At 32.3% G+C, this 27,326-nt stretch overlaps 1 protein-coding gene across 1 annotated transcript in view; it reads right to left on the bottom strand.

The window, feature by feature from the left end:
* Positions 1–2,571: 2,571 nt before the first annotated feature.
* The window catches only part of LOC124369544 (receptor-type tyrosine-protein phosphatase eta-like), a 75,111-nt gene continuing 50,356 nt past the window's right edge, over positions 2,572–27,326 (bottom strand). The window contains exons 16-28 of the mRNA XM_046827569.1: positions 26,978–27,119; positions 23,148–23,426; positions 21,132–21,302; positions 19,835–19,925; positions 17,271–17,512; positions 15,887–15,954; positions 14,596–14,733; positions 13,771–13,893; positions 9,118–9,266; positions 8,874–9,015; positions 6,938–7,007; positions 5,906–5,938; positions 2,572–3,987 (exon numbers count right to left, since the gene is read on the bottom strand). Of these exons, the coding sequence (XP_046683525.1) occupies positions 3,923–3,987; positions 5,906–5,938; positions 6,938–7,007; positions 8,874–9,015; positions 9,118–9,266; positions 13,771–13,893; positions 14,596–14,733; positions 15,887–15,954; positions 17,271–17,512; positions 19,835–19,925; positions 21,132–21,302; positions 23,148–23,426; positions 26,978–27,119 (1,713 nt within the window). The 3' untranslated portion in view covers positions 2,572–3,922. The remainder of the gene's footprint in view (positions 3,988–5,905; positions 5,939–6,937; positions 7,008–8,873; positions 9,016–9,117; positions 9,267–13,770; positions 13,894–14,595; positions 14,734–15,886; positions 15,955–17,270; positions 17,513–19,834; positions 19,926–21,131; positions 21,303–23,147; positions 23,427–26,977; positions 27,120–27,326) is intronic.

The raw sequence follows: 27,326 nt of genomic DNA, 5'->3' as shown, positions 1-27,326 counted from the left end.
GTTGTAACTTCCCATTAGCGCCGTCGCTTTGACATCTCGGCTGGGATGGCCATAAAGGTACTCTGATTAAAATTGTGACCATCCATGCAAATAGTATACCTTCCTACCATCCACTAACTACTCTCGATTTATAACTGTCAAGTTATTCACGACATCTATTTGACCTCACTTCCTTATTAAATTGTTATAAGACTATCTTAAGAAACTGAAAGAGTTCAAACAAATGGAGATATATTCAAACAACAGTAGCCCTTCCAGAAACCAGCCGCCTCAAGCCTCCTTTACCGGCTCTATCGGGGATGCAACTATCCCTATCAATTTCATAAAATATTCTCTTGTTTACACGCTTCTTACTATAAAGCTTCAATAAATCTTGACTTTTGTGAAATATGTTTTGTTGATAATGCTGACAATAAAACGTTGTCCTACACCGAGCAACGAAATAATTGCTCTAACATTACGTGTAAAGTAACGAGAGTACCTAACGCCGCAGAAGTCAGCTAGGGAGAAAGCTCAAACACATATGTCAAACCTATTCCTTCTCCTTTTTCATAAAAGCAAATAAGGATATATTTGTTTAACTATTTATTCGTTTGGTAAATGGTAGATTTAAAAAGAGTATTGTGAATGGGGAGGGGCTTATATTTTACGTCAAAAGTATTTACTAAGAATTTTTTTATTTTATTTAAATTTTTTAAGAGAAACAAGTAATAATGATTTATTTATAACTCTTAATTTTCCATACCTAAGTGGCACATGGTATTGTTTATATTTGGGGAAGTGGGGTGGAGAGGCTTACATTTAAAGTTTAAAATCTTTAATCGTCATTCAGGATTGTTTCATGAGAGTTTAAATAAAGAATAACAAGAAATGTGTCTCGTCTATAAAATTGTATAACTTTTATATTTATATAAATCACTAACCTGTTATACTTATTTAAATAGAAGTCTATGTGATTCGAAATCTGTTAAATTTAACTAAACGCAAGAGCATAATTCTCCCACGCTTTGGATTTACCGTTCTCTAGACATCCCAGATAAACAGGTGGAAAGACACCCATTTCTAATTCATAGATTTAGTAATAGATTTTCTTCAATTTACATAGTTCATATAAAAGTCAAAGGTTTAGTTTTGCTAAAATTTAAACTTTAGATATATAATGTTTGAACAGTGTTATTGGTATATTGTTATTATTTCAGGCGTTTGACAAATTTCATCACTATCTATCTGTCTGTCTTCCGCAAGATATCTCGAAAACGAAATTTCTTATAGACTTGAAATTGTGCCTGAAGCATTATTTTATATGAGAAAAATTTGGTTTGACGATAATCCATATCACTCCATGGGATTTAGCTGAGCGTTACCAAGTATCTTTACTTTAGTCTTATGGGTAACCATGATGCCAAAGACAAAAAATATTTGTAACTTTACACATACAAGTACAAAAATATAATAAAAAAAAGAAGTATGCAGTTTGCTGAAGAATTTACAGTGTAAGAACTGTTCTATTCTGTGTATTTACAGTTCTTACACATCAGCAGATTTAAAAAATCTGTAAACATCATCGAGAATTTTAATCTGTATATGTTTTGTCATTCTTCATGTTTTTGTGACGCACTTCTCCTGACAAAGATCTTACAATCCTTTGGCCACACAAATTGAAACCCCCTTTCAATCAATTGCTTTGATTTGAATAAAAGTTCTTTATGATAAGATTTTAAGTGTTCATTAACACATTTGAAAGTCTCAGGTAAGCCAGGTTCAAAAGAAGTTGATACAATCTTTACAGTTTTGCAATTTTCAGAAATATGTCCCTGGCTTCCTACTTGAAAATTGCATTATTCTAGGTTTTACACCCGATATTTTCTTTGTGGGAACCCTATGAAGTTCTTATAGATCGTTTTTTAAAATCTAATGGAACACTTGCAATATCAGAAAGCTTGTTTATAACCTGTGTAATATGTTCACTTTTCAAATCAGGAACACCATGCATTTGTAAATGTTTATTGCGCTTGTATTTCAGTTAAGAGTAAAACCTTTTAGCATATACATAAATTGTTCTTTAATTGTTTGCTCAATTCTAATAAGAATATCTTCATGCAACTTACTGATAGCATCATTAGTAACTGACTCACCACGACCAAACTTTCACTCCAATGTATCTCTTCTAAATAAGCCAACGGTAACCCATGAGTTTTGGGCAATCCCAACACATTAAAAATGCAACTTCAAACTGTTAATAGAACTTATAATCCTCAGATGGAAGAAGGTTGGAACAACTCCTCAATTATTTTGAGTTTATGTACACAGACAATCATCAACAGCCAGTTATTCATAGCCAACTGGTTTTGAACTGGAACTTAGCAGCACAATATCTTATATGTGGCCACTACTATAGCTGTAATATACAATCATATCACGTGTAATACATTGCTGAGTAGTGTTTACTGTTGGGTCATACACCACATAATGCTTATGTAATCGTTAGTAACCACAACGTGTTATATGTGAACACTACTATACCTATAGTGTAAAGTGTTAGTACATTGACATAAACTTTTGTTGCGAGGATGTGTTATATATGGTTTCAACTATTGATATTGTACACAAGGTTAAACTCTTTCACTACAGATATTAGACAAACAGTATTGTCTGATGTTGGGGAACACACATCACAATGATCTTGTTATGTTTGCAAGCGAACTTGCTACATTTCGATACTACTATAGCTATAGTATACAATGCTAAATACAGCAAAAATTACGGTACCTATGTTTAAGATAACACCAAAAAAGTTTCGTAAAAAACATAAGAAATGCTGTCAATATAAATAAGGAAATATTTATGTTAAAGTCACACCAACCATCAAGATCTGCTATATGATGTCAAATGTATATACAACTCAGGATAAACATTAATGTGATGCCATATTAATTTATAAATTGTAGAATATACAATGATTCACATAAAAAGAGCATTTTATTACGTCTGCCCTGTCTAACAACCAAGATTATTACTTTCATTCCTATATTTTTTAGATTTACTTTACAATCGTTTAGTATAATACAAAAATTAAACAAAACAAGGCGTTACATTTTATTTAAGTCTTTTATAACTGTGCCTTTTCTTAGAAATGTCTAGTTTATGTTACTTATTTTTTCACACATGAATGTCAGTAGGAAGGTTAAGTCAATGTTAAATAGATATATTTTGTTTTATGTTCTTTTATATACAAAATATTTTGCCAATTAATTGTGCTTCTTCTGTATGGATGAATATTTTCTACAAGATAAAGCTAGCAGTATTGTAGGTATGGAAAATCCCTTCTAATAAAGTATATTTTCACTCAAAGCAGAAAACAATGTCAAAAAATACTAAATGAAAAGGTAAGTGCTGAGGGGTTTATTATTTGCCAAAGATTTCAAGTATAAACTTTATGGCAAGGAATTATTGGAGTACGAAGTAGGAGTTTAAGCATACTGAATTTCATGACAAAGTAACAAAATATTTTGAGATTGCTATTACTCAACATATATATTTATTAGTTGAACAGAGCCACATATGAAAATTGATAACTTAATAAAATATTCCTTTTATAAAGTAATACATTGACCATAATATGTTTAAAGTGGTGCTGATATCATTTCCCTAGAACACTTGATTTTAATATTGACTATTAGTGACAACACTGTTTTATATTACTGTTTAATTGTAATAAACCGATTGAGAATGTACTTTATTTATAGTTGTGTTTTAAATTATCTTACAAAATCTAGAATATATATAGATAGTAGAATATAGATAGTATATAATAGGTCTACATATGCATAGGCATTTTATGGTCTAGGATCTGTAAATGGATAATGAGGCAACAGCGTTGTAAATGAAGTACGTGGTGGTGCAGCCAGGTCGCTACAGGGATTTAAGGACTAGACAGATCTTTCAGCTGTATCAGCTCCTTACTGTCTGCTCTTCCTAACCTCCTTCCTGTAATCAATCACATATTGTCAGTGGTAGTGCACCTCAGGATACTACAGGGGTTTGAGAACAATGCATATGCTCTTGCTGTATCAGCTCCTTATTGTCTGCTCTTCCTGACCTCCTTCCTGTAATCAATCACATATTGTCAGTGGTAGTGCACCTCAGGATACTACAGGGGTTTGAGAACAATGCATATGCTCTTGCTGTATCAGCTCCTTATTGTCTGATCTTCCTGACCTCCTTCCTGTAATCAATCACATATTGTCAGTGGTAGTGCACCTCAGGATACTACAGGGGTTTGAGAACAATGCATATGCTCTTGCTGTATCAGCTCCTTATTGTCTGCTCTTCCTGACCTCCTTCCTGTAATCAATCACATATTGTCAGTGGTAGTGCACCTCAGGATACTACAGGGGTTTGAGAACAATGCATATGCTCTTGCTGTATCAGCTCCTTATTGTCTGCTCTTCCTGACCTCCTTCCTGTAATCAATCACATATTGTCAGTGGTAGTGCACCTCAGGATACTACAGGGGTTTGAGAACAATGCATATGCTCTTGCTGTATCAGCTCCTTATTGTCTGCTCTTCCTGACCTCCTTCCTGTAATCAATCACATATTGTCAGTGGTAGTGCACCTCAGGATACTACAGGGGTTTGAGAACAATGCATATGCTCTTGCTGTATCAGCTCCTTATTGTCTGATCTTCCCCTGTAATTAATCATATGGTAAGTAAAGGTGCACCTCAGTTACTAAAGGGGTTTGAGAACAATACAGATGCTCTCGCTGCAACAGCTCCTTATTGTCTGATCTTCCTGACATCCTTTCTGTAATCAATAATATTTGGTATGTAGTGGTGCTCAATTATTATAGAGGTTTAAAAGCAAGTTAGATTCTGTTGCTGTGATACCTCCTTACTGTCTTATATTCTCGATGTCCTTCTTGTAATCAATCATTTATAGTCAGTGGTAGTGCACCTCATTAAACTATAGGGGTTTGAGGACAATACATATACAAAGTAATTGAGTACGATTACTCGTGTTTTAGTTCTCGTTCATATTATAAATTTAAAGGTTAAATGGTAGGTTTTATGAATACACATTGCTTATAATTTAAAGGTTTAATGGTTCAACAGGACAGAATATTTATAAACATTCAAGATTACAGTATAAATATACTGATATTCCCAGGTGAAGTGTTGTTCTCTAACAAAAAGTAAGCGTAAAAATTATCTCTTATTTTGTACCTGGACTATGATTCAAACTCTGTAAGAATCAATATAGTATTTGGAAAGAAGTAATTCTAGAGGGTTTGCTCTCATTAAAAAGAGCGATCTACTAAACACAACAGGATACAAACAACAAAATCAAGAAATGTTACATTCCAGTTACGACTTTGTATGTCCTCTGTGGGCTTTATTTTCTTAGCTTTTATTTCACCCGTTAAATTGCACTACTAAATAATTTATAGCCTACTTTACATTCAACCTTGAATGTGGAAATTAGGAAAACTTGGGAGTATATTTGTTTTCCTTCAAAGTATAATTATTTGTTGTCAATATTATAGGTATGAGAGAGTTTTCTCGTGTACAAATTTCTAGGTTATGCCTATGTAAATTTAAGACCACACTTGTCTTAAAATAGTACATTTCTTGACCTATACTTAAATAAAAGAATTCCCGTAGAGCCCTTTCAGCTGTCCCTCTGAGGAAGATCGTAAACAAATCTGAGATTTAAAGTATCGTGATAAAAAACCATTACCAAGGAGCTCACAAATATATAATAATATTTTTTAATAATTTAAACTCAATAAATCGCTAGTACACTGGTAGTCCAGATTTAAAATTTACAATAGAAACATTTGAGCAGTTTTCTTATTCTATCCCCTACAATGTATGCATGACGTTAGGCATATACTTTACCTACCTTTCTTAGATCTCTTGTATAAATGAATTCTCACTGAAACATATAAAACAATTATAATTTACAAGAGTTGTTTTTACTAATGGGTTGAACTTCTTTTATTTTGTTTTACTCTTAGCCCAGAATACATTTTCAATACTTTTCTGAATTATTTATCCATATAAATAAATTTGTAATCATTTTTAATTGATCAGGACACATTACTTAACACTTTAACATAAACAATTTCAAACATATACACGACTACGCTATCTGGGTAGACGAGAGATGAATTAGTTGTTGAGTCTGGGTAGGTACGCATCAGCTAAATCAAGCTTAACAAACGCAATAAGTATACGCTTTGTAAGTTTCAATGGACAATGCGAATGTAATTGATTTAAACTAATTACTAACCAACGTGCACTTTTATGTCTTTTCAACAATAGTATTTTCAATATATCTCAACTTTACGTTCTAGACTATAGTATGGGTTCTGTGAACTTGGATCTCGAAAAAAGCAGAGTGGAAAACCACCGTGGTTGGCTTCTTACCCAAAAAGTTTGTGTTTGGTTAATGACGTAACACATTTGAAAATGGGTTATTGATGAAAGTCCTACCTTATAGAAAACACGTGAATAAACAAAAAGGAAACAAGCAGATAGTACTGACTGATCCGTAGACATAAAAATAGTTATATATTATACTATCTGTTTACATATTCAGTAAGTTACACATATGATAACGTCATTATTTCATTTAAAACTTAGATATTTTTTGGAGCAAACTTTTTGAATTTTATTATTATTATTATTAAATTATTTACTCAATATACACGTGTCTTTTATGTAGACCATCAGGTTAGGTCAGCATTTGAAAATATTGCTTCCTTAGTTATTATGTTCAAACCATAGATAGATAACACAATAAATATTATATAAGTTAGAATGCATGTAAGTGATCTAGTAGCATAAAATGTGACTTAGCTGTAGTGGTCACAGGAAATTAAATGTTTAGTAATTATTATGATAATTCTGGGCTCTAATGATGATGGCTTACCTTTTATAAAGGGAGTCCTGTTATTTTCTAAAGCATATTTCAGGCACTCGTAGATGTATTTGTATTGGCCCTAAAAAGTTATTAGGATTAGTACTAGTACTAGTACTAGGAATAGGATTAGTACACAAATCAACCTCTTCAACCTTCAACCTCTTCAAATCAAATTTATAAGTTTGATAAGTTCCAGAAAGAGTGCTATTTGTTTCAAGACAATTACCTGCCAAAGAAAGCTACATTAACAATCGGAACGTGTTAAAACTATACCTTAGTTTTATATTTTAGTTTAATATTTTTTCAATGCGATAAAATAATTGTAATATAGGATATAGTAATAAATGTACTAATATAGATTTATTTTATATCCTGACTGCCGCTGTCTGAAAAATTTGGTTATTCCAGTATCAATTCTTGGAGTTTAGAAATAAAGGTGAAGAATTGATATTATATTAAATACTTTTTGTTTGCTTAGAAATAAAAAAATAACATATTTTTGTTACTTGTGAAATTGGTATATTATACTCAAGTCTGGAGTGCCCATATATCTCGCTGACAAATTAAAATTGTTCTTTGAAAGAAGCGCAAGAGAGACAAGAAAGGTCTGATATATGCTTCTTAAAGCTAACCACCGAACAAATAATTTATTGTTACTGCTTGCCAAGCATTGAACTTGAAAAAGATGTCACGGAAGTGTTAGTTGGGGTAGATTTGAGAGAACGAGTGGAATGGCAATGAATGTATGTATGAATGAGTTATTCATTTAAAATTTTTTAAAGATTAATTATTACATTTTTTAATGTTATAATTTTATTTGACTTAAGAACCATTTTATTAGGGTGAAATATAAGGCAGGGCCCATAAACTTAAATTCTCCCTGCAGTACAGTATGATGCAAATATAGTAGTTTGTCTTTGAAATAATGAAGGTGAATTCCTTCCAAGTCAATAAATGAGATTAAAACTCTTTAGCTCTTCAATCTCTCGGGCCGCATGTATATATGCAATAGACATCCTAAAAATATTCTGTGACCTAGTGACCTATTGGATACTGGTATATTATTCCATCAGCCACAAGGACGTCTCTTGTACAACATAATGTCTAGAAGCACATGGTTTCTTATAGTGAATAATTGCTTGGAGAAATCCTATTTCAGTGTTTCTTCTTTTCCCTTGAATCCTACAGTGATGAATATCTTGTAGCCGCTATAAGGCTATGTTAGTCTGAGAACCTCTTATATATTTAAAGATCTAGTTTCTTAGAATATTTGGGATATGTCCACTAAGCCTTTAGAACCAACCTGGAACTAACTGGCTTCTGGAAGTCTTCAGTCTTTAGGATTATCGGGCTCATGAGCTCTCTGGGTAATGAACCCTGAACTAACCCCACTTTCGTACTTGCTGCGTGACACTAAAATATATCTGTAGTGCCGTGTATTTCACAAAAATAGATGTAAAGTTTGAATTTACATATTTTATTATGACTAATTCCAAAGTTCCGATATAAATGTTCTTTTTAGCCGAAGGCAATTGATTGATATTCTACTATAAGGCAATAGAATTTTTTTAAATAAAATGCTTTTGGGGAGTACCGGTTCCGTTCGTGCCCCCCCCCGTCGTTGCGCTCTGTATGAAGATCAAGTGGTGATGCAAAAGTTGTCAACAAATGAAATAATATACACTGTTTTCCGTAGAAATACAGTTCAGTATTATGACATTTGAGTATGTAATAAAAATAAATAATTACAGTTAAACATTCAGTGTGCGTGTTCTCTTAAGTTTGAATTTCCTAGGTTGCATCAAAACTCAAAATTATGCCAATGAAAACTAATTATAGCATAATTTACCTAAAACAAGTGTAAATAATATAAGACTTGAAATTTATTTTCATTAAACACTGTCATAATCATGTAAAATATTATCCATTGCTTATATTTACTAACCTCTGTCTGTACCATTTTACACCTCTGTTGCCTCATCCTGTGCACTATGTCAAATATGTTGAATGTGCAGTTCCACTTTTGACGTATCAACCTCATTAGAGCATCAATAGCTATAAATGTACCTGTTCTGCCAACTCCTGCGCTAGAATCATTTACAAAATGACAATTAAATATAATATAAGTGTATCTGTTTCATGTTTATTATAAATTTCGTACACAGTTTAGATTTGTGAATATTACTTACCTACAGTGTACAGCCATATAGTGTTCTTTGCCTTTGCTCACGTGTTGTACGGCATCAACAAACTTCACCATTACGTCTGGAGATTCTGGCACTTTAAAATCTAGCCATGCAGTGAAGTGAAACTGTTTCACTTCCAGTGTAACGCCCCCCTATAACATATTTGAAAAACATTAATATATTAAATCGGATCCAAAGATTGTTGGAATATTTTCTCTTTAACACGATGGCTGTGGCAGACACGAGTGCCAGTGTTTGAATTAGTTTGTCTTATTACCAATTCGGTATATAGCTTTCATGTATATATAAGATTTGGACTCTAGAAATTATCTTATTTTCAGATCTTTGATATGTTGTTGAAATAATAAAATACACTTCGTTGTACGTTGAAAATTACGATTAATAACATTTACCCGTGAAAAAATCAGATACATGAGTAATGGATTAATGACTCTATTAAACACGAGAACCCTCGGTAATCCGATAAATAATGTCGCCTCGTTGCGTGTAGGTCACTGATGTAAGGACTTCTATGTGAACAACAAAAGAATGTTTGCTTTTTTCAAACCAATTGAGTTTACGCTCTCCTCATTCGTGTCCAATACAGGTTATCTGAATAAAACTCTTTACAGCTAATTGTTTTTTTCTTTTCATGTCGTGAAAATGTAAAACACGACTATGAAGAGAATCAGGATCCACCCTGGTTGTTGAGACAGTGATATGCAGAGTACCTCTCAATTCAAAACAGTGCGTATTTTATTTCATTACCTCTCCCGTGGATACTAATACATTAGCCTGCCTTCACCATCACGAGCGGTGCATTCCAACAATTCTTTCTACATGCTCTTGAAATGGAAAATCTTATTGAAGACATAGATGGTAACACATACTAACTTGGCAACCTTTGAAACAATAAACCTATGAATGTCAGGGAGATTACATATCTAGTCTTGAATTACTCAATGTAGCAAATACAGATTTATAGTTATTACGTTTTCTATACTCGTTATTAAGCACACACAAACAGAATAATCCAGCTATACGCTATTTTCTGGTGTAACCTTTCCATGCAAGAAATTTTGATCAAGATGGGGAATTAAAATGTGTACACAGACTTCAAAGGGAGCTAGGGAATCGACAGTTCCTTTACATGGCCATGTTACATGGAGATTGAAGTTCGCAACAAGTGACGCCATCTCCCAGAAGAATATATTCGAAAGTGATATTTCATTGTAACCTTTCAGTATGTTTTAGTCATGTACACTAAAAACCAATGCCAGCATCAGTTTGTCACAATGATAGCTGTTATTAAAATGTTAAGCAACATCCTAAGAATCAACCAATAAGTGATGCAATTTATAACGATTTTCTGATAAGATACAACTTGAAATATGTTCATAACAACGCCTGTGTATGTATATATCGTTCGTCTCTCACAGACTATGAGATTCCGAATATTTATGAACATTTGTAAATAGTAGGTTGGCTCAGCAGAATTTGTTTTTTATTACAAAAATAGTTGCACTAACCTAAATATTGCTGAGTAACCCATTAGATCTAAGAAGTAAGTAGAATAAAAATTGTAACAACAGATTAATTACGCAGAAAAATAACGCCATTATGCAGGTGCAGGCGAGAGGAGATATAATAGTTCATCTTAGAGTAAAATATTTTAGTTATGTAATTCCCATATGTCTGTTTTTAGAAAATACCTTACAAATTACTTGAAGCTCGCGTTTGGAACGAAAATGTTAGTAGAGCCATTTAACAGTATTTTGACTGACCTTTTAACTCACAACACTCTAGACAGCTTTTAGAAATTATACCAGTTCCATCGGATTGTATCAAACTGTTTTTCGATTATATTTCCAACGCATAAAAAGAGAAAGCTTTTAAAATTCCAACACCACTGTATTGTACAAAATTATCTTGACTGTATTTCAGACTCACAACTTCCAGTACCAAAAGTTGTCAACTCATTTGATGCAGAGGTGTCAGCGGAAGTACCAGATTGTATCAAACGGCACGATACCGTATGTGACACTGTAGCTGAGCCCTAACACATGCAGGGGCTATTATGGTCAGTTAATTCTGTGTATCTCTCTCTCTCTCAAGTATCAGTATCCTATTAATTAAGATAGTAACATTTATTTTTGATTGGGAAAACTGGTTTTACGTTATATACATAGCTCTTTAAAATAACGCAAAGAAAGTAAAGTAAAGAAGTAAAGAAAAAAAAAACGTAGTAAAATTGTAATACAAAATGTAAAATTAATAATCAGGCCCAAAAAAAGTCTGAAGATTTTAATATGAATCTTCTACAGTTATGATCTGAGTTGTAGCTTCAGAAAGTGGCATAAAACTATTTGATTTATTTCTGAATTGTTAAATGTTTTATTAAATGGAATTTAAGAAAATTAAACACTTTTAATATTAATTTGATAGTAATGGTTTTATAAAAAAGTGTTACTACCATTAGTCATCATTAATGTAGATACTGTAAAAATTCCTAACGGTCTTATCTTCAACACTTTTTCTTTGCACCTGATTTTAAGACGTGCTGTAAATTCTGTTACAGTAAATTGATTTTTTTTCTTCACTCATAAATAGTATCTTAAACACTGTGACCTAATTTCTTTACATAAAAATATAAAACAATATTTCATCCGGAAACGGATTACGACTCATGGGTACCAAGCAACCAATTTGTTCTCCTTTTTATTTTTGTCTTTACTCCATCCACTTCTCTTATGTTCAGGAATGTACAAAATATTACTTCAACAATCGAAGAATTCATTTTTTTTCAATGCTACTTGAAGAACTACAATTTAACTGTACAGCTTTATGAAACTATTATTAATATACAGTGTGAGTTAAAAGTTTACTACACTCTGTTTAGTTTTTGATGGATAAAGGTAGAGGGATGGAACTCGGGACACCTTTTTATGAAATAGAAGTGAAATTTTTACTCACTGTCATAACTATGCCCATTTCCCCAAAATAGGATTTTGGAAGGAGAGATCAAAAGTTTTAAATATAAAGATCCATTAAGTGATACTTCATTTGAAAGGCCTTGGTTAAAGAAAAAGAACAGTGAATAATGAAACTCAGGACACCCCTATGGGAAAAAGTGAACCATTTCCCAAAATCGGCTTTATTGAGGCAGTTAAAAAACTTAAAATGTAAAATTACAGTAGGACTAGTAATGAAAATTACGGTAAGCAGAAGCAGCTAAAACTTACTAACCTGTGTGTTTTATATCAGATGTTCAAACTGCTGTCTCAAGGCAATATAAGGCGAAAAATATTTTTTAAGTACTAGCGGACATGCAGACTATAGTGTGGAGTTGCTCCATCCTGCTGGAACCAAACTTCGTTAAAGTTGTTGATTGCTACATCCTAGTACATCCAAAGCTGGATAGACCTGATTTTGTAAAATTTCCTGATATACCTCGGCATTTAGGTTTAAATAAAAAAGGGCCCAACAAAATAATCCCTCACAATGCCAGGCCAAACGTTTAATTTTTAGGGTACTGGGTATGTTGCTCTCCCATCCAATGAGGGTTAAAATCAGCCCAATTACGAGCAGTTAACGTTCCCGCTTAACATTGAAGTTGCCTCATCTGAGAAAGCTAATCTAATTGTATTATTATCAATGTTTCGCATAATTACTCCACAAAATTCTATTCGACTATCAAAATTGTCCTCAATTAGCCATGAACTAAACGACTTTTGTACGCTTTATAACCCCTGCATGTAAAACTTTACAAACCGATATTTGAGATATACCTAATATTTGGGAAACATTTCTTGTCAAGGCATGAGGGTTTTCCGATTTTTGGCCGCCCAGGTTTGGGGAATTCTTTAACGCTGCCTGTTTCCTGAAAACGTTAGATTGTTTTTTGTATTTCTGATTTAGATACAGGGTTTTTATAGGAATAAGTGTCATTAAATAAATTTCCTTACTTCATCATAAAATCTCACGCGGTCTCCGTAGCATCGCATCATCCGCATAATATGCTCTTGTTCACTTAAACACTCCATTTCAATGTAAAGTATCACAAAAACACGTCTTAACGTTGTTAATTCCAACCAGAATCTGAACATCATACTGGAATTCCTTAGAACTGATAAGATAAGGGAAGCCTTAAATGTAAGAAAAGTGGTCGTCTATTGAAGTTATTTATCTTATGAATGTGGATGTTTATGTTTGCCTCAATGACTTTTTAATTAACTTCAATGAGCTGCCATTTTGTACTGGGTTGAGATAGAAAGCTCTAGTTTCCTCTAATTTTCCTCTTTTATCAAGTCCTTTCAAATTATTAAATGACGTGTCACCTAACATCATGAGCCTTTACTTTACAAAATGTTGAGCCGCCCTCCCAAAATCCCATTTTGGGGAAATGGGCAAAGTCGTAACAGTGACTAAAAAGTTAACTTCTATTTCCTAGAAAGGTGTTCCGAGATCCAGCCCTCCTTCCCATCTTCAACAATCAAAAACTGATTGTATAAAAACAAAACGTTTAACTAACACTGCATAATAGTGTCACAGAGCCGTGCACCGATTTCAACAATTGAGCTGTTATACAAAAATTGCCATTCATCTCTTATAATAAAACCTTTTAAACTTGTAACGTAATGTTCATGTCATATTTACCTTATCAGCAACAATGTCTCTGACGATATAATTCAAGAACTCTTCTTCCTTACGACAGTAGACAGCAATATCGTCGTACATGACAACGTCTGTTGAACTTGGATAGTAAATGAAGCATTTTTCCTATGAAGAGAGAAAATTAATGTTAAATGTCATTAGTTTGAGGCTTACCTTCCCACTTAACCTTTTTTTCGTTTTTCCACCCTTAACAAATTATATTTGGTTCATTATAGTTATAGAAGGATATCAACTACTAGGAATAAAAAGCGGTTTAATAATATAGTTTCCAGATATTCTCATCTAACCTAATATTCCCCATTTTGAAATAACAACAAACATTTTTAAATTGAATCTGACTGTTTTTTTACTTGTGAGTAACCGTGTGCGTAATAATATTAGTATAATGAGGGTTTGAAGCAGATATTTTATATACTGATGGAATATTAGCATCTAATTGGCGAATAAATAGCTGTTACAACACACAATTTGTTTTGTTAAAATAAACTGAAATTAAACTTTTAAATTATTCAATCTAGACCCAAAATATTATTTCTATTTAATCAGTTACGGGTAGGATTCAGTTAACCTCTAAAGTTGAGAATTTTCTTTACTACTTTTTATCTTCTTTACTTACTTTTTATTTTGTATACTACTTAAAAATTATACATTGTTTCCAAGTAAAATTTCAACCAATAAAGGCATAGTTATTGATTATTATTATAATTTACAGATCTATATTATTAATAGAGAGATTTTATTTTAAAACCAATAGAATTATTTCGGTTATTTGAATGCAAAAGTTTTAATATTAATAATAAACCTTACCTTGTCTTTTTCAACTGGCATACATAGCATTACAATGATGTTCACACGAAACTGGAAAATCATTCTCCAAAAGTCTCCACAGCTGTTAGCTTTCGGTGCCTGACAAGCTATGTAATTTACTGACTTGGCTTCTTTTAACTGTAGACATGAAACAAATTGAGTATTACAGTAAATTGAGTAAGATTCCTACTTAATTAATTTATAAAGTATTTGAAGTTTGCTAGAAAATGTTCAACAAAAACGACCAACTACGAATTTATCACGAGTAAGTACTGTTGTTAGAAGACCTCTTGAACGGCTGAATCTAATGAGGTGGGACCATTTGAGAAAGGATCCGAGAAGACTGTGAAGAAGGAATGAAACATGTGGAGATATATGGTAGTAGGAAGTTGGCGAGGCTAAGTACCACCTGTGGTACTAATGGAATTCAACAGCAAGTAATTACTGCAGAACCAGAGTAGTAAATCCAATACTATTTAACTTATCCGCCTATCTTTATCACTACACAAAATTTCATTGAACAATTGAAGTCACGGAAGCCTTGGAGAATAAGAGAGAATGCAGAATAAGGCTATGTGATAGAATGAGAGGAGAAGATGAGGACGTCGGAAGAGAATAAAAAAGTGTTATCTCTTTCAATCGTTTTAGGTGGAGGTTATTGATAGTAGAAATTGAAGGAAGAGAAGTGATGACACCATGGTTGCAAGGAATTAGCGATCTAGACCCACACTACAACGGGGTATATAATCATAAGGGAATGAAATAAATAGCTTTCTTGTATGACAAATCCAACGTAATAATAAGTGAATATAAAAAACAATATATTTATTTAATAACAATACCAAAAATACCGACAAAATGGAGTATTAAAGGACCAGAATTTAACGTGGTATTTCCAGAACTAACACCATTTCTTAACGGAATCAATAGCAACGTTTTATCCCAAAATAAAAAGGATTACTTGCACCAAGAGGGACTATGTACGAAGATTTAAGTCTCCAGGGTCTTCTAAAAAAAGTTATCAAATAGAAGGACGAAAGAAAACTAATTATTTAAAACATTATTGAAATTTTGTTTAACTAACTCCTAGCTCTAAGCCAAACCTATTTAGGTAAGTGAAGTATTTTAAGTGGTTTATATAAAATAAAATCAATATTTATTAAAGTATCTGTAGTAATTCTCTGTAAAATAACCCAATACAAGTACTTTATTTTGACTCGAAAATACAAGACACCTTTTGTAAATTTTACTTTGGTTATGCCAATTAAAGTATAAAAGATACCATACAAACCTTGACATGAGAAGCATTGATATAGTCATTTATATCATCTCCTTCCAATATGACACGATTTACATCATCTAAAAAATAACATAACAAAATAAACAAATTACTAAGCATTAGAATATATTAAGTGAGATATTTTGTTCAGTGAATTCTGTGGGTACAGAATACATTTATTTCAACATACATATATTATAATTTGCACCAATTTATTTCTACAAAAAAGTTAGATCTGCTGATGACCCCCTAATCTTAATAGCCATATGATTAGGATAAAAACTGATTACAACAAAGTGTACATGCAGACATGGACAATTATCCCGGCCAGTATTCCCCCTGAGGTTGGGTACTGTACAGCGGCCGCCACAACTGTTCATCCCTTCAGATGCATTAAAACTGTAGTACAAATTAGTATTTGAGAGTAGCTAGCGGAATTTGACGCATATACCGTACCATAATCATATTAATAAATTTCAGTTTCATGACAAGAACGAACTAGATGAAGGACTTATAAAATTGGTTAGAAAATTCTAATATTAAATCTGTATACAATACAATATAGGAGTACGGCTCTCCTCGTGTCGCGTAACAGGCTTTGCTGGGGTTCAATGTAATATCAAGTCATTTGATTACTGACAGATAGAACGATAATAAAATGGAAAAGAGCTTTTACATTACCCAGCAAAACAAAAGAGAAATTTTGTCAGCCCATTAAGTGACAGGCTTCAACGATGACAACCAACCTCCATTGTTGGACAAATACTTTTATAGAACCCATTCTTCTCCAAGTAGGAAGTTTCAAATCTTCTAATGAAATCTTTATCGAGACATATTGCCAAGTCATACATTAATATTTTTGTTCATAGCAATAAAGCTTTATATCTTTATGTAAACATTAAAATTTTACTCATCAAATTACCATATAATGAAGTTGTATGTGTTTGGAATAGTTAAGCTAGATGTATTAATATGGCCCATGTTAAAATACTTTATGATTTTTTTTTCTGTTTACAAATTGATGTATTATGTTATTTACTCGTTATCATTATGGTTACCCATAAGGCCAATATAAAAATATTCAAAAACGCTCAGCCAAATCCCATAGTACAATCGTATAATTCAATCAGTACCATCATCAATATCAGTGTTCACAATACATTGACGCTTCATGCACAATATCAAGTGTCTAGGTCACTTTGTTTTTGATACATCGTGTGGACACAGAGAGAGACATCTGGATTTTATTTCGCCCCTCGAGTGATAGGCTTCATTAACGCTCCGCCAATTATTGACCACAAAATTCTAATGATTGGTCTTAATTAAAATAGTTTAATATTTTAAACATTTTTCTGAGAATGGAACTGCCAATTTCTACATTTATTTTAGTACTTACATGGGAAAATATTGCCGTATCTGTTTTTCCATTTGTTATGTTGCAACTTTGCAATCATTTGAGGATACTGGTTGTTTTCATTTTCCAAAATATTAAACTCTGTCTTTAACAGACCTGGCGATGACAAAACCTCTTCAGACTGTTGCAAAAACTGTTCGATGGTTAGACCCTCACTCAATTCAGAAGATTTAGTTCTCCTCAGTTTCGATTTCTTCTTGAGTATTGTTTTATTTTTTTTCTCACTGCAACAGATGTAATCAGTGTATCATGAAAATATAAAAATAGTTTCACAGATCGCCGTCCTTACGTGGGTGATACATTTCCATCACTACACTTACGTTAGTTGGCAAACTGATAGTGGTATTTTTATTTAAACCACACTTAGAACTATTACACTGTTCTAGAACTATACACTACCACTAAGACGTGTAATATGACAAGGCAACAAAAACCCAACAAAAAATAAACATGAGTACAGACCAACGTCCCATTTATATTTACCCCCTCTATTTTTATACCGTCTCTTTCTGTATACATGTACTTAATATGTGTACAGTATCCTATATCATATATGTCAGCCCATATATGTTAAAGCCTATACAAATAATCACACAGAAATTTCGAAATAATAACGTTTATTTCATAACTTAACAGAACTATGTAGTAACTGTGTAAAAATAATTCACATCAAAAAATAAGTTGCAATGTCTTATAGTAATGAATTTATAAGGTTATTGTTCGATGGTTAGACCCTTACACAATTCAGAAGATTTAGTTGAGTATTGAATGTCCAACTCAATACATTACGAAGTTTTTTATTTCTTATAAAAATAGGTCGGTTAAAATGTTTTTGGCCTATATTTAAACGATTGTTAGACAATATATGTTAATACTTATCTGTCGTAAAGTCATTAGTACTATGCACTAACTACTGGTAATATACACATTATTGGTACCAAAATTAGCACTTTTATTAAAAAATATTCTCAACACCTTATAAACAAGGTAGGAGTACTCCACAATACATATCCCGTAACAATCTGCGCTGGGGTTGGGTGCAAACCTTCTAACCTACAGCTCATTTCATTCTTGAATGGTCCGGCGGACAGACAGAACGGACAGTAATAAAGAAATTTACTTCCTCTCCGGTAAGCAAAAGAGAAACTGTATCAGCCTATTGAATCATAGTCTTCAATGACGCTCAGCCAAACTCCATGGTTGGATATGAACCATCAAAGAATTTATACTTGTCTATGTAGAAATGAAGTTTCACTAACAATTTAAAGTGAACAGATGAAATATTTTTTTAATATCTCGCATTCCCTTGTTTATCATTTAAATTAAATTGTTTCGTAGTAGTGTTGATATAATAACATTTCCTGTGAGATAGGGAGAGAGTACAAACAAGAATGCACTGAAATCAAATATTGCCGCCAAGTTTTAACATTGGCTATACACACTTTTCTTTTTACTCTATAATAAGTATGCAACATCAAATTATTGGGTTTAGTTTGTTTAACTATTTATTCTGCTATTTTCTCATTGTCACCATGGTTAAAAATAAGACCAATGTAAAAACATTCAATAACCCTAAACTAAATCCCATAGAGTGACATGCACCACCATCGATCTAAGTGCTGATAATACATTGAAGTAAAATGCAAACACTTCATTTTCGAGATATCGTGTGACAGACAGACAGACATACAGACAGAAATATTTTACAGCCCCACGAGTGAGTAATAGGTTTCGCTCAAACTCAGCCAATAAAAATAAATTCAATTGGTAATATTTAGAATTGGCAAAATAATTTGAATAAACTTTCTCTTATATGTTTTTTTTTTGTAGTTATTATTCTTGAAAGGTCATTTGTGCCAGTTCTCAGTTTTGTAAATCATTATGATTCATTATGACAACTTTTCGTTACAGAATTGTTTTAAAAGTAAAATTTTCTCAGACTTTAAATTATAAATAGACGTTTGTTGCTTCCTCCTGGCGAGTCTCTCGTCCAATATAACGCATTAAATGTATTTAAAATCATTCCTTTCCGAAAAATCAAGCAATTATAATTCTCGTCTATTTAATTACTATTCGAATTTTATTTAAAAATATTTTACATAAAAATATACATTTTCTTATTAAAACTGAAATTTAAATATTGAATTAATATTAACATTCAGTTTATTTTACAAGTAACGCTGTCCCAAGTGTATAAATTTCCTCTATACTAAATTTAAATGTTTTTGGTTAGTTGTTAAAATAACACGTCATCAACAAAAATACTGATGATTCGCTTAACCTTTTAATAATAACCAATTTAATTCACACACAGTCGCTCACATACTACTAAAAGGGATATTCCTTTTAATACAGTTAGCTTTAATTGTATAGCTTTAATTATGCGAGCTTTTATATCATAATGTTGTAGTGAGTTGGTCTTCCCACAGTAATATAATTTGCTTTTACTTTACTTTTATCTCGCCTTATTAAATAAGGTTCGTTAATTTTTCATCATAGCAAGAATTATTAATGACATAACTCCTAAATATTAGTTAAATACTCACCTCCATCTCCTCCAGACAATAACACTGGTCACACTTACAATTGTCAGTATAATAAGTATCACAACAATAGCAAAGGTTGCAGTTGGGTGTTCTGTAACAAAAACCAATAAATTTCTCATGTAACATTACTAAAATATAATTTGGGCGGTCCTACTCTCATAATAAAAGTTAATAATTTTGATGCCTTGGGCAGGAAAATGACAATATTGTAGCAGAAAAGCCAAATTCCTTTTTTATGTTTACTGATCAGCAGGAAATAAAGATCTTGGAATTCTGTTTTGTGTAATTCTGTTGAAATTTTGTTTATTTGTGTTCTACTGTATTTAAAAAAAAATTTGGAGTCCCAGCATATATTAAAGACGTGTGAAAACCTATTACTTTATTGCTATTTGTATAAATTTGTTCCATTTTCAGATACTTCATCTAAATTTATTAACAAAACAACTAAATACAACTTAATAATTTTCCAATCACTATAGTACTGACCACGAACAAAACAACTAGGTTTTGAACTGTCATACATGTATATTACTATTAGTGCGGTATATGTTATTATTTAAATAAAAACAGCAGTGAATCAAAAGAACAGGTAAATATGACTTTTTCATACGTTTTATTACATACTCATAAAATATAGCAGCGGCCATGACCCTGCAAAGATTGGCTACTGATGTTTATATGAATCGTTCCTTACTAATATTTTTATATTTTATATACCAAAGTTTTTGCGGGTTAGACAAGCAGTGCACATATTCTGTTAAACTCTTTATGCCTTTATGTCGAGGAGTATTTTGTTGTTTTCTTAGGACAAGAAGCTTATAAATTTCACTTAGTTCTGTAAGAACCTTTGCGCTGCTTCCAGAGTGCTTGGATATTCAGGATGGATAAGGTTAGGGAGTAGGGGCCGCCTCCTATCGAGATCCATGAGGAAGAATTAGGGCACTACATTTTAAAGTCATGTCTCCCCGGAAGAAGAGGCCAGCTCTGAACCAGCCTCTCCAGTCAAAGTAGGCAAGTGGTGGTACACCCTTGTTGAGATTAGCAAGAACCTCTGAGGTTAGGAAACAAACCCCACCAACTTCAACAGTCATCTCCCACAGTAGACTAGACTTATCAAATTGCCCATGAACCCCAGAATCTCTACATTTGCGGTTAGCGATTTGCCGCTCTTCCCATAAGGTTGCCCAGATTGAAGTGACACATCGGTTTTTGTATAAATGTGGATAAAGTTGCTGTAAATTTAAAGCTTTGTAATGAATAGTATAAAGTAACATATAATTGGTTTATTACCGCTGACCTGTCTGAAACTTGATAGACTGGGAGTCCCGGTATCCTGTAGCAGTGAATACTCTGAACCTCAGCTCGTAGGCAGTGCCAGACTCCAGGGGACCGTCGCAGTAAGCTGCGTAGTCTGTCTCAGAACACTCCTGCGATCCCACTTCCACTTTGAGCTCTTCCAGGGATGACGCTGTTAGCATTACGTTACCAAAAATATACGTTTACGTATTTAGCTTGATATCACATAAAGCACGAACCATTGGGAATCAGCGGTATTACTTTAAAAACTAAATTCGGTTTACTTTTAATAAATTGACATATAAAAATCATTATGTACGTAAAAAGGGTTCTAAGCCTGTCGTAAATTTTTATAGAATTAAGTTGCTGTATACATCAATTTACACGTATTAATATAAATAAATTTAAAATTACTGAAGAATGCACTGTTTTGGTCATAAATATCGTAACACAACCATTCGATTTGAACATTAAAACATTAAAAGTAACAGAAAACAAATTGAAATAATTTACTAATTGATAATATTTTGACAACGCGATTTATTACGTAGGATTTTAAAAACAAAAGCCTTAAAGTCAGGCTTACCTATATAATTATAGTTTCAAATATAAAATGAGACAAATAGATAGCATTAACATAGGGATATACACGATTGTTTGTTTGTTCACTTTTAGTCAGTTTAAACAGTCAAGAAAGTCAGACTCAAATAATCTTAATTTACACCTTAATTTCTCTAAAACTAACTTTATACACTTTCCAAAAGAATTATCGTCACCTTTAAACTGCCGAAATAGCAATTAACCAAGAAGAATTGAAATTCAATCAACATTGAAATATTTGGGACTGAAGGTGCGATCCCATATTCACTATGTGTTACCTTTCTTCGTCATCCTACCCCACGTCGAAATGTGCGAAATACCGCCATGGTAATAACTAAAACTAATATACTTCGGATTAGATGAATCACGGTATATCTTATATAGTCTTTATTTTGCGCCTTGGTACTTCAATACTTTTAAAATGGGTCTTTATTTGCCAGAGAATTGTACGTATTGTAATAAGTGTATCTCGAAGAAGCTTATGTAAAAATGGCTTTATGGGGCCTAGCATTTTAACCTTCCTATCATTATATATTTACCAAACTTTAATCTAAATTTAATATTATAAATGTATTGGATGGCTCTGTTATAGGCCTACATCAACACAATACAGCGCCAGTGGGAACCTGCTACAAGTCCATCACTCGGCTCTGGCTGATGGCATGCCGCAAAATTCGGAGGCCAGATTACTCGTATATTGGAAACACCCTAATAACTGTAAAAAATATTGAGGAATTGGCCCTGTTTGATGTTTCAGGGATGTTTCTACTCAGTTCGTAAGTACTTCGCCGGATTTACCATTTTATTTGATTTATTCTAGTTGTGAGTTGCCTTTTATTTCGATGTTAAGGCGTTGTTACGCAGGTTTATTTATTTAATGGTAATACGTATTTAAATATTTTGTACCATTATACTAATTGTCTCTACATAATGTATATTATTGTAATATGACAATGACAATAAAAGATTATTAATTTGTTGATTAATTAAACGTTGAATTTTATTCACAAAATGCGTCATTTCACTTTTAAATATTAAATATTTGTTATTTAAGCAAGATCCTAAGCATTTAAATGATTTAACTCATATAATATTATACATTTCCATTTTCTTCTAATACCACTTACCTTTCCAGAATATTTATACGAAGGAATTTGTAATGGTTATTTTGTTTGTGAAAGTAATATACGAGGATCATCAGTTGGTCTTACTACAAAATGAATAACAACCTAATTACTAATGATGCAAATCATATTACTTAGTATCACGTCCCACTAAAGATTAATTTATAAAATGTATGTGATACGCCACTATTACATTTGTGACAGATCTCTCATATTTTGTAGGTCTATTGTAACTTAACAAGCACAAAACAAAAGATATTGTTGGTGAATGTTTTAGTCTGCATAATATTTACATAGAAAAGGGTTTGGCCAGGGTGCATCAGCCTGATAGGGAGGTATAGGCCTGCACTTGCGAGCCATAGCCCAAGTTTTGAGTGTAAACTGTGTTCCGTTTGTCAGCCAACCGTGACTTGGTCCATGTGGGAAACTCTCAGCCAGGAGAACAGCGAAGTAGCGGACAGTGCCCTCAGTGTTGGGGAAAGTGTCTCTGTGGATGGTGACAACTGCGGACCGACTGGAAGATTCAACTGGCGGCAAGGACTTAAACTTCTCTTTATCAGGTTCAGCAGGAACTAGAATAAAGTGGAACACATTAATGTGGAGACTCTCAACTCCATATATGGCTAGATCAATGAACTTAAGAGTAAAGCGTCAATTTTAATCTAATGAAACGTTTCGTCATCTCAGAGTTTTTAATAACTTACTGTTAAGTTTTTCAAAGTCAATACACTATCGTTTTTAAACGGGAGATCAATAAAAAAAGAAGACATTAAAAATTAACCCGAAACTTGTAAAGACATTTGACCCTTATTTTCAGTCCTTCTAAATACAATGTGTACTATTTTTCACAAATAACAAAAAAGAAAAAGAAATAATTTCGTGGTTCAGTATTTTAAATAAAAAACAGTTAATGCGACAGTTACATATCTGTACACTATACTATCCACTAATTAGTGAATATCATTATACTTCTTACTAATTTATATGAAAGACATTTGACCTTGAAATAAGGATTGTTTTCCACGTGGTGCGTCCAAAAAAAGAATCTGCCCTGCCGACACGCCTGGCGAGGATAACTAATCAAGTGATAATTCATCAGCTATAGACCGGGGTTGATGGTAGGAGGGGGAAATTTTGGGTGGTATGTATTTTTAATGCCACACCATAAGAAACAAAATTATATATATATAAATTTATATATTATATAAATTATTATATATATTATATAAATTATATATATAAAATTGTTTATTTCCATAAAGATTTTACAATTACACAGGAACATAAAAGATACACATCATAATTATTATTAATCTAAAGGAACAAATTTAAGGTACTAAACAGGTTTCTTATAATAAATTCTTACCTTATCTGCCTGAGGAAATGGATCTACATAGGCAATGTGGCTTGTGCGTAGACCCGATTTGCTCAAATAAAAACAATAATAGCAACAATGAGTTTGAATTATTATTGTTTGGTTTAATAGATGAAGCCACAACCCTAGGTATATGCAGCCAATGCCAATATATGTCTTGAGTCAATGTGGCGGTGTGTGTCCGGGGGGGGGGGGGGTTGTGGGGCGGGCGGAGATACAATTTAAATTTAAAATTATGTTATTTAAGAGTAGCAAGTCAATAAAAACTGAAGGCGCAGAAAAAATATTAGTATTGTTTAAATTTGAAGAAATATTTCTATATAAAATTTGGAAGATATAGTAGCAATTAGTAGTTGAGATCGAATTATTCACTGTAAGAGATCAAATTCCAGTACTATTGGAATAGCGAGTATTATGCGAATGTAAAACTGAAGAAAAGAGGTTACTGGAATTTTTGTAAATATAAAGTAGGAGATTCTTTAAATATATATATATATATATATATATATATATATATATATATATATATATAATAAAGATTTTTGTCCTGTATGAAAGTACCCGTCAAAAATACAGGCGTTTAATCTGCATTGCCAGAGAATTTTATTGTTTTAAACTTGCTTCAAATAACGGAATTTTAACTTCACATTGCATCCATTGATTTATTTATTTAAATTGCATTTCAGCATCACTTTCAAAAATTGTGTGGTAGTATCATATATGAATAAATTGTAGTTCTTAAACAATGGTTTATATTTTTTGTTTTTTTTTTGTTATAATTGTTATTGAATTTTTAACTGGGCTTGATTGATTTAATATTTATACTTTTTTGTAACGTGGAATATAATTAGGAATACAGATGAAGATCCCTGTAAGACTAGAAGACCATGACGTTTTAGTGACTCCAATTAATATAATAAACTCGTTATTTTAGAAGAACTGGCCTATTTTACGTGGTAAAATCAAAACAATTAACCTTCATATATTCCGTAAAGTTGTTCAACGCCCATGTTTAAAAGAGTCAAAAGAAGGTAAATTATTTCCCGGTCATTTAAGAAATTTGCGTTAATTTAGAAGAATCTCAAACTCTACTTTCACATGTCCCGCTGCTCGATGAAACTGGTAGTACACGTACTCTAAACTCAAGGTGTCAGCCCGAAAAATTTAGAAAATTACAAATACCCTTAGTAGTACTGTGTGAATCTTAGTTCATAAAATATATTTGCGTCTCCTCGGCATAATTATCTATTTGAGGTTTTCAAACTCCCTTTAAGGGCATAATCGAAGGAGGGGTTATATTAAAAACATTGACATTAAAAACAAAACATCCCTAGCCATATCAGAGACTGCAATTGTAATATTTTTCTAGATCACATTAACTGCTATCTATTCTTTCTCGAGCGTAGTATGAATCCTGTATCTCCTCAAACACGGTTATCACTTAAAATGCTGAAATACACTGTGAGATTGGCATTTTTAAAGCCTTATTAGAAACTTGATATAATTAAACAATTTAGAAAGCTATGTTTATTTGAAAATGTTCATCTTTGCTCTCTGCGTGTCCATCTTGCTCTAGGATGGATTTCTAACTGCCTCAAACAGGTATATAACTCAGAACAAAAGCACGACAGCATAAGGTTACTTAGCATTCGTTAAATAAATTATGGTAATTGAAAGAAAACTATGTCTCGGTAATTTATTCCGTCCTGTTTCCGTATACCATGTTTCAATAAACTTAAAGAAGATTTTCATCTAGAACTCTGATGTAAACTGGGAAGAATCCCATCTCTCCTGTCCCCTTACTCCAGGAAAAAAAAAATGTTCTCTGCAATAGAGACTTCCTGATGTGTACATAAAAATTGATGATTGATAGCATTTTTTATTTAAACTTTAGTAATCTGAAAAAAACTGTATCCATGCATTTTTGCCTGGCTTTTCAATGTGGTTTAAACGTGGGACCTGAAAAACCTGAAAACAAGAAAGTGGAGTCTCTGTGAGCCTCCCTCATTTAAAATTTGAAAAAATCGTTTATTCAAAATCGCTTTGTTATTTTCGGGAAAAACAATTTGTGTACAAACAAAATAATGTATTGGAACTGACGAATTTTGTAACCTACTCCTTTTTAAATTTAATTAAACAATACGACCACTGTTATTTAAAAAAATCTTCACATTCTACTATATTATAGCTGCCTAAACAGGTACATACTTTATTGTATTTATTTTACGCATGTAGAGTGGAGAGAAATAGATATGAGAAAATTGGTAAATCAGTAAGGTGACACAATCCTCATCTTACTTATAAAAAGTACCTTTGAAACAAAGATATAAAACATAGTAACAAGAAACAGTATTCTACAATTAATTAAGAAAAACTTATAACGTATTAAGAAAATAAGTCATCAACAAATAACATAAACACGTTTTGACAAATTTCTTTAAAAATGCATAACAGGTAAAAATATAGAAAAGAGTGGGTTGACATTACATTCAACTGCCAGTTTTTGAAAGACATTTAACAAAACGTTTAGTTGTATGTCATATACATCATACATCTAACCTCGTTTCGATCAGTAAATCTTGATAAGGAAATACTTTCTAGATTTATTTATGAGAATATCTAATACAGTTTATGTTAAGTGATTTGCTTTCTGCACAAGTAATTTCATGAAGCGCAAATGTTTTCCAATATCAAATATGCAGTCGGTTGCACAAAATAACTGACTGCAAGGAAGTATACATTACTTACTTCTTGGAGGGACAGTGAAGATTTCAGATTTAGGTTGACCATATGTTCCACTATAACCAACTGGTATAATTGTTACTTTATGAGCAGACTCTGCTTTCAGAAGGGAATTGTTGTATATATCGCTGTAACTGTCGTTCAAGGGCTGAAACATATTAGACACAATGTTTCATCTTGTGATAAATATCATTTGCATATATCAAATTTAAACGACTGACTTTTTAACTCCCTGGTACTCATATTATTTTGAACTCTCGCGAGATAACGGTCTAGAAAAGAAGCAAGTGGAGTACTACTTCAGTCATTCATTTATTGAAAAGGGGTGGTTCACTTCAGTAAAAAATCAAGGGAT

The sequence above is a fragment of the Homalodisca vitripennis genome, chromosome X, assembly GCF_021130785.1.
Source record: "Homalodisca vitripennis isolate AUS2020 chromosome X, UT_GWSS_2.1, whole genome shotgun sequence".
NCBI lineage: Eukaryota > Metazoa > Arthropoda > Insecta > Hemiptera > Cicadellidae > Homalodisca > Homalodisca vitripennis.
Note: the sequence above shows the minus strand (reverse complement) of the source record. Positions and strands in the feature narration are given on the sequence as shown.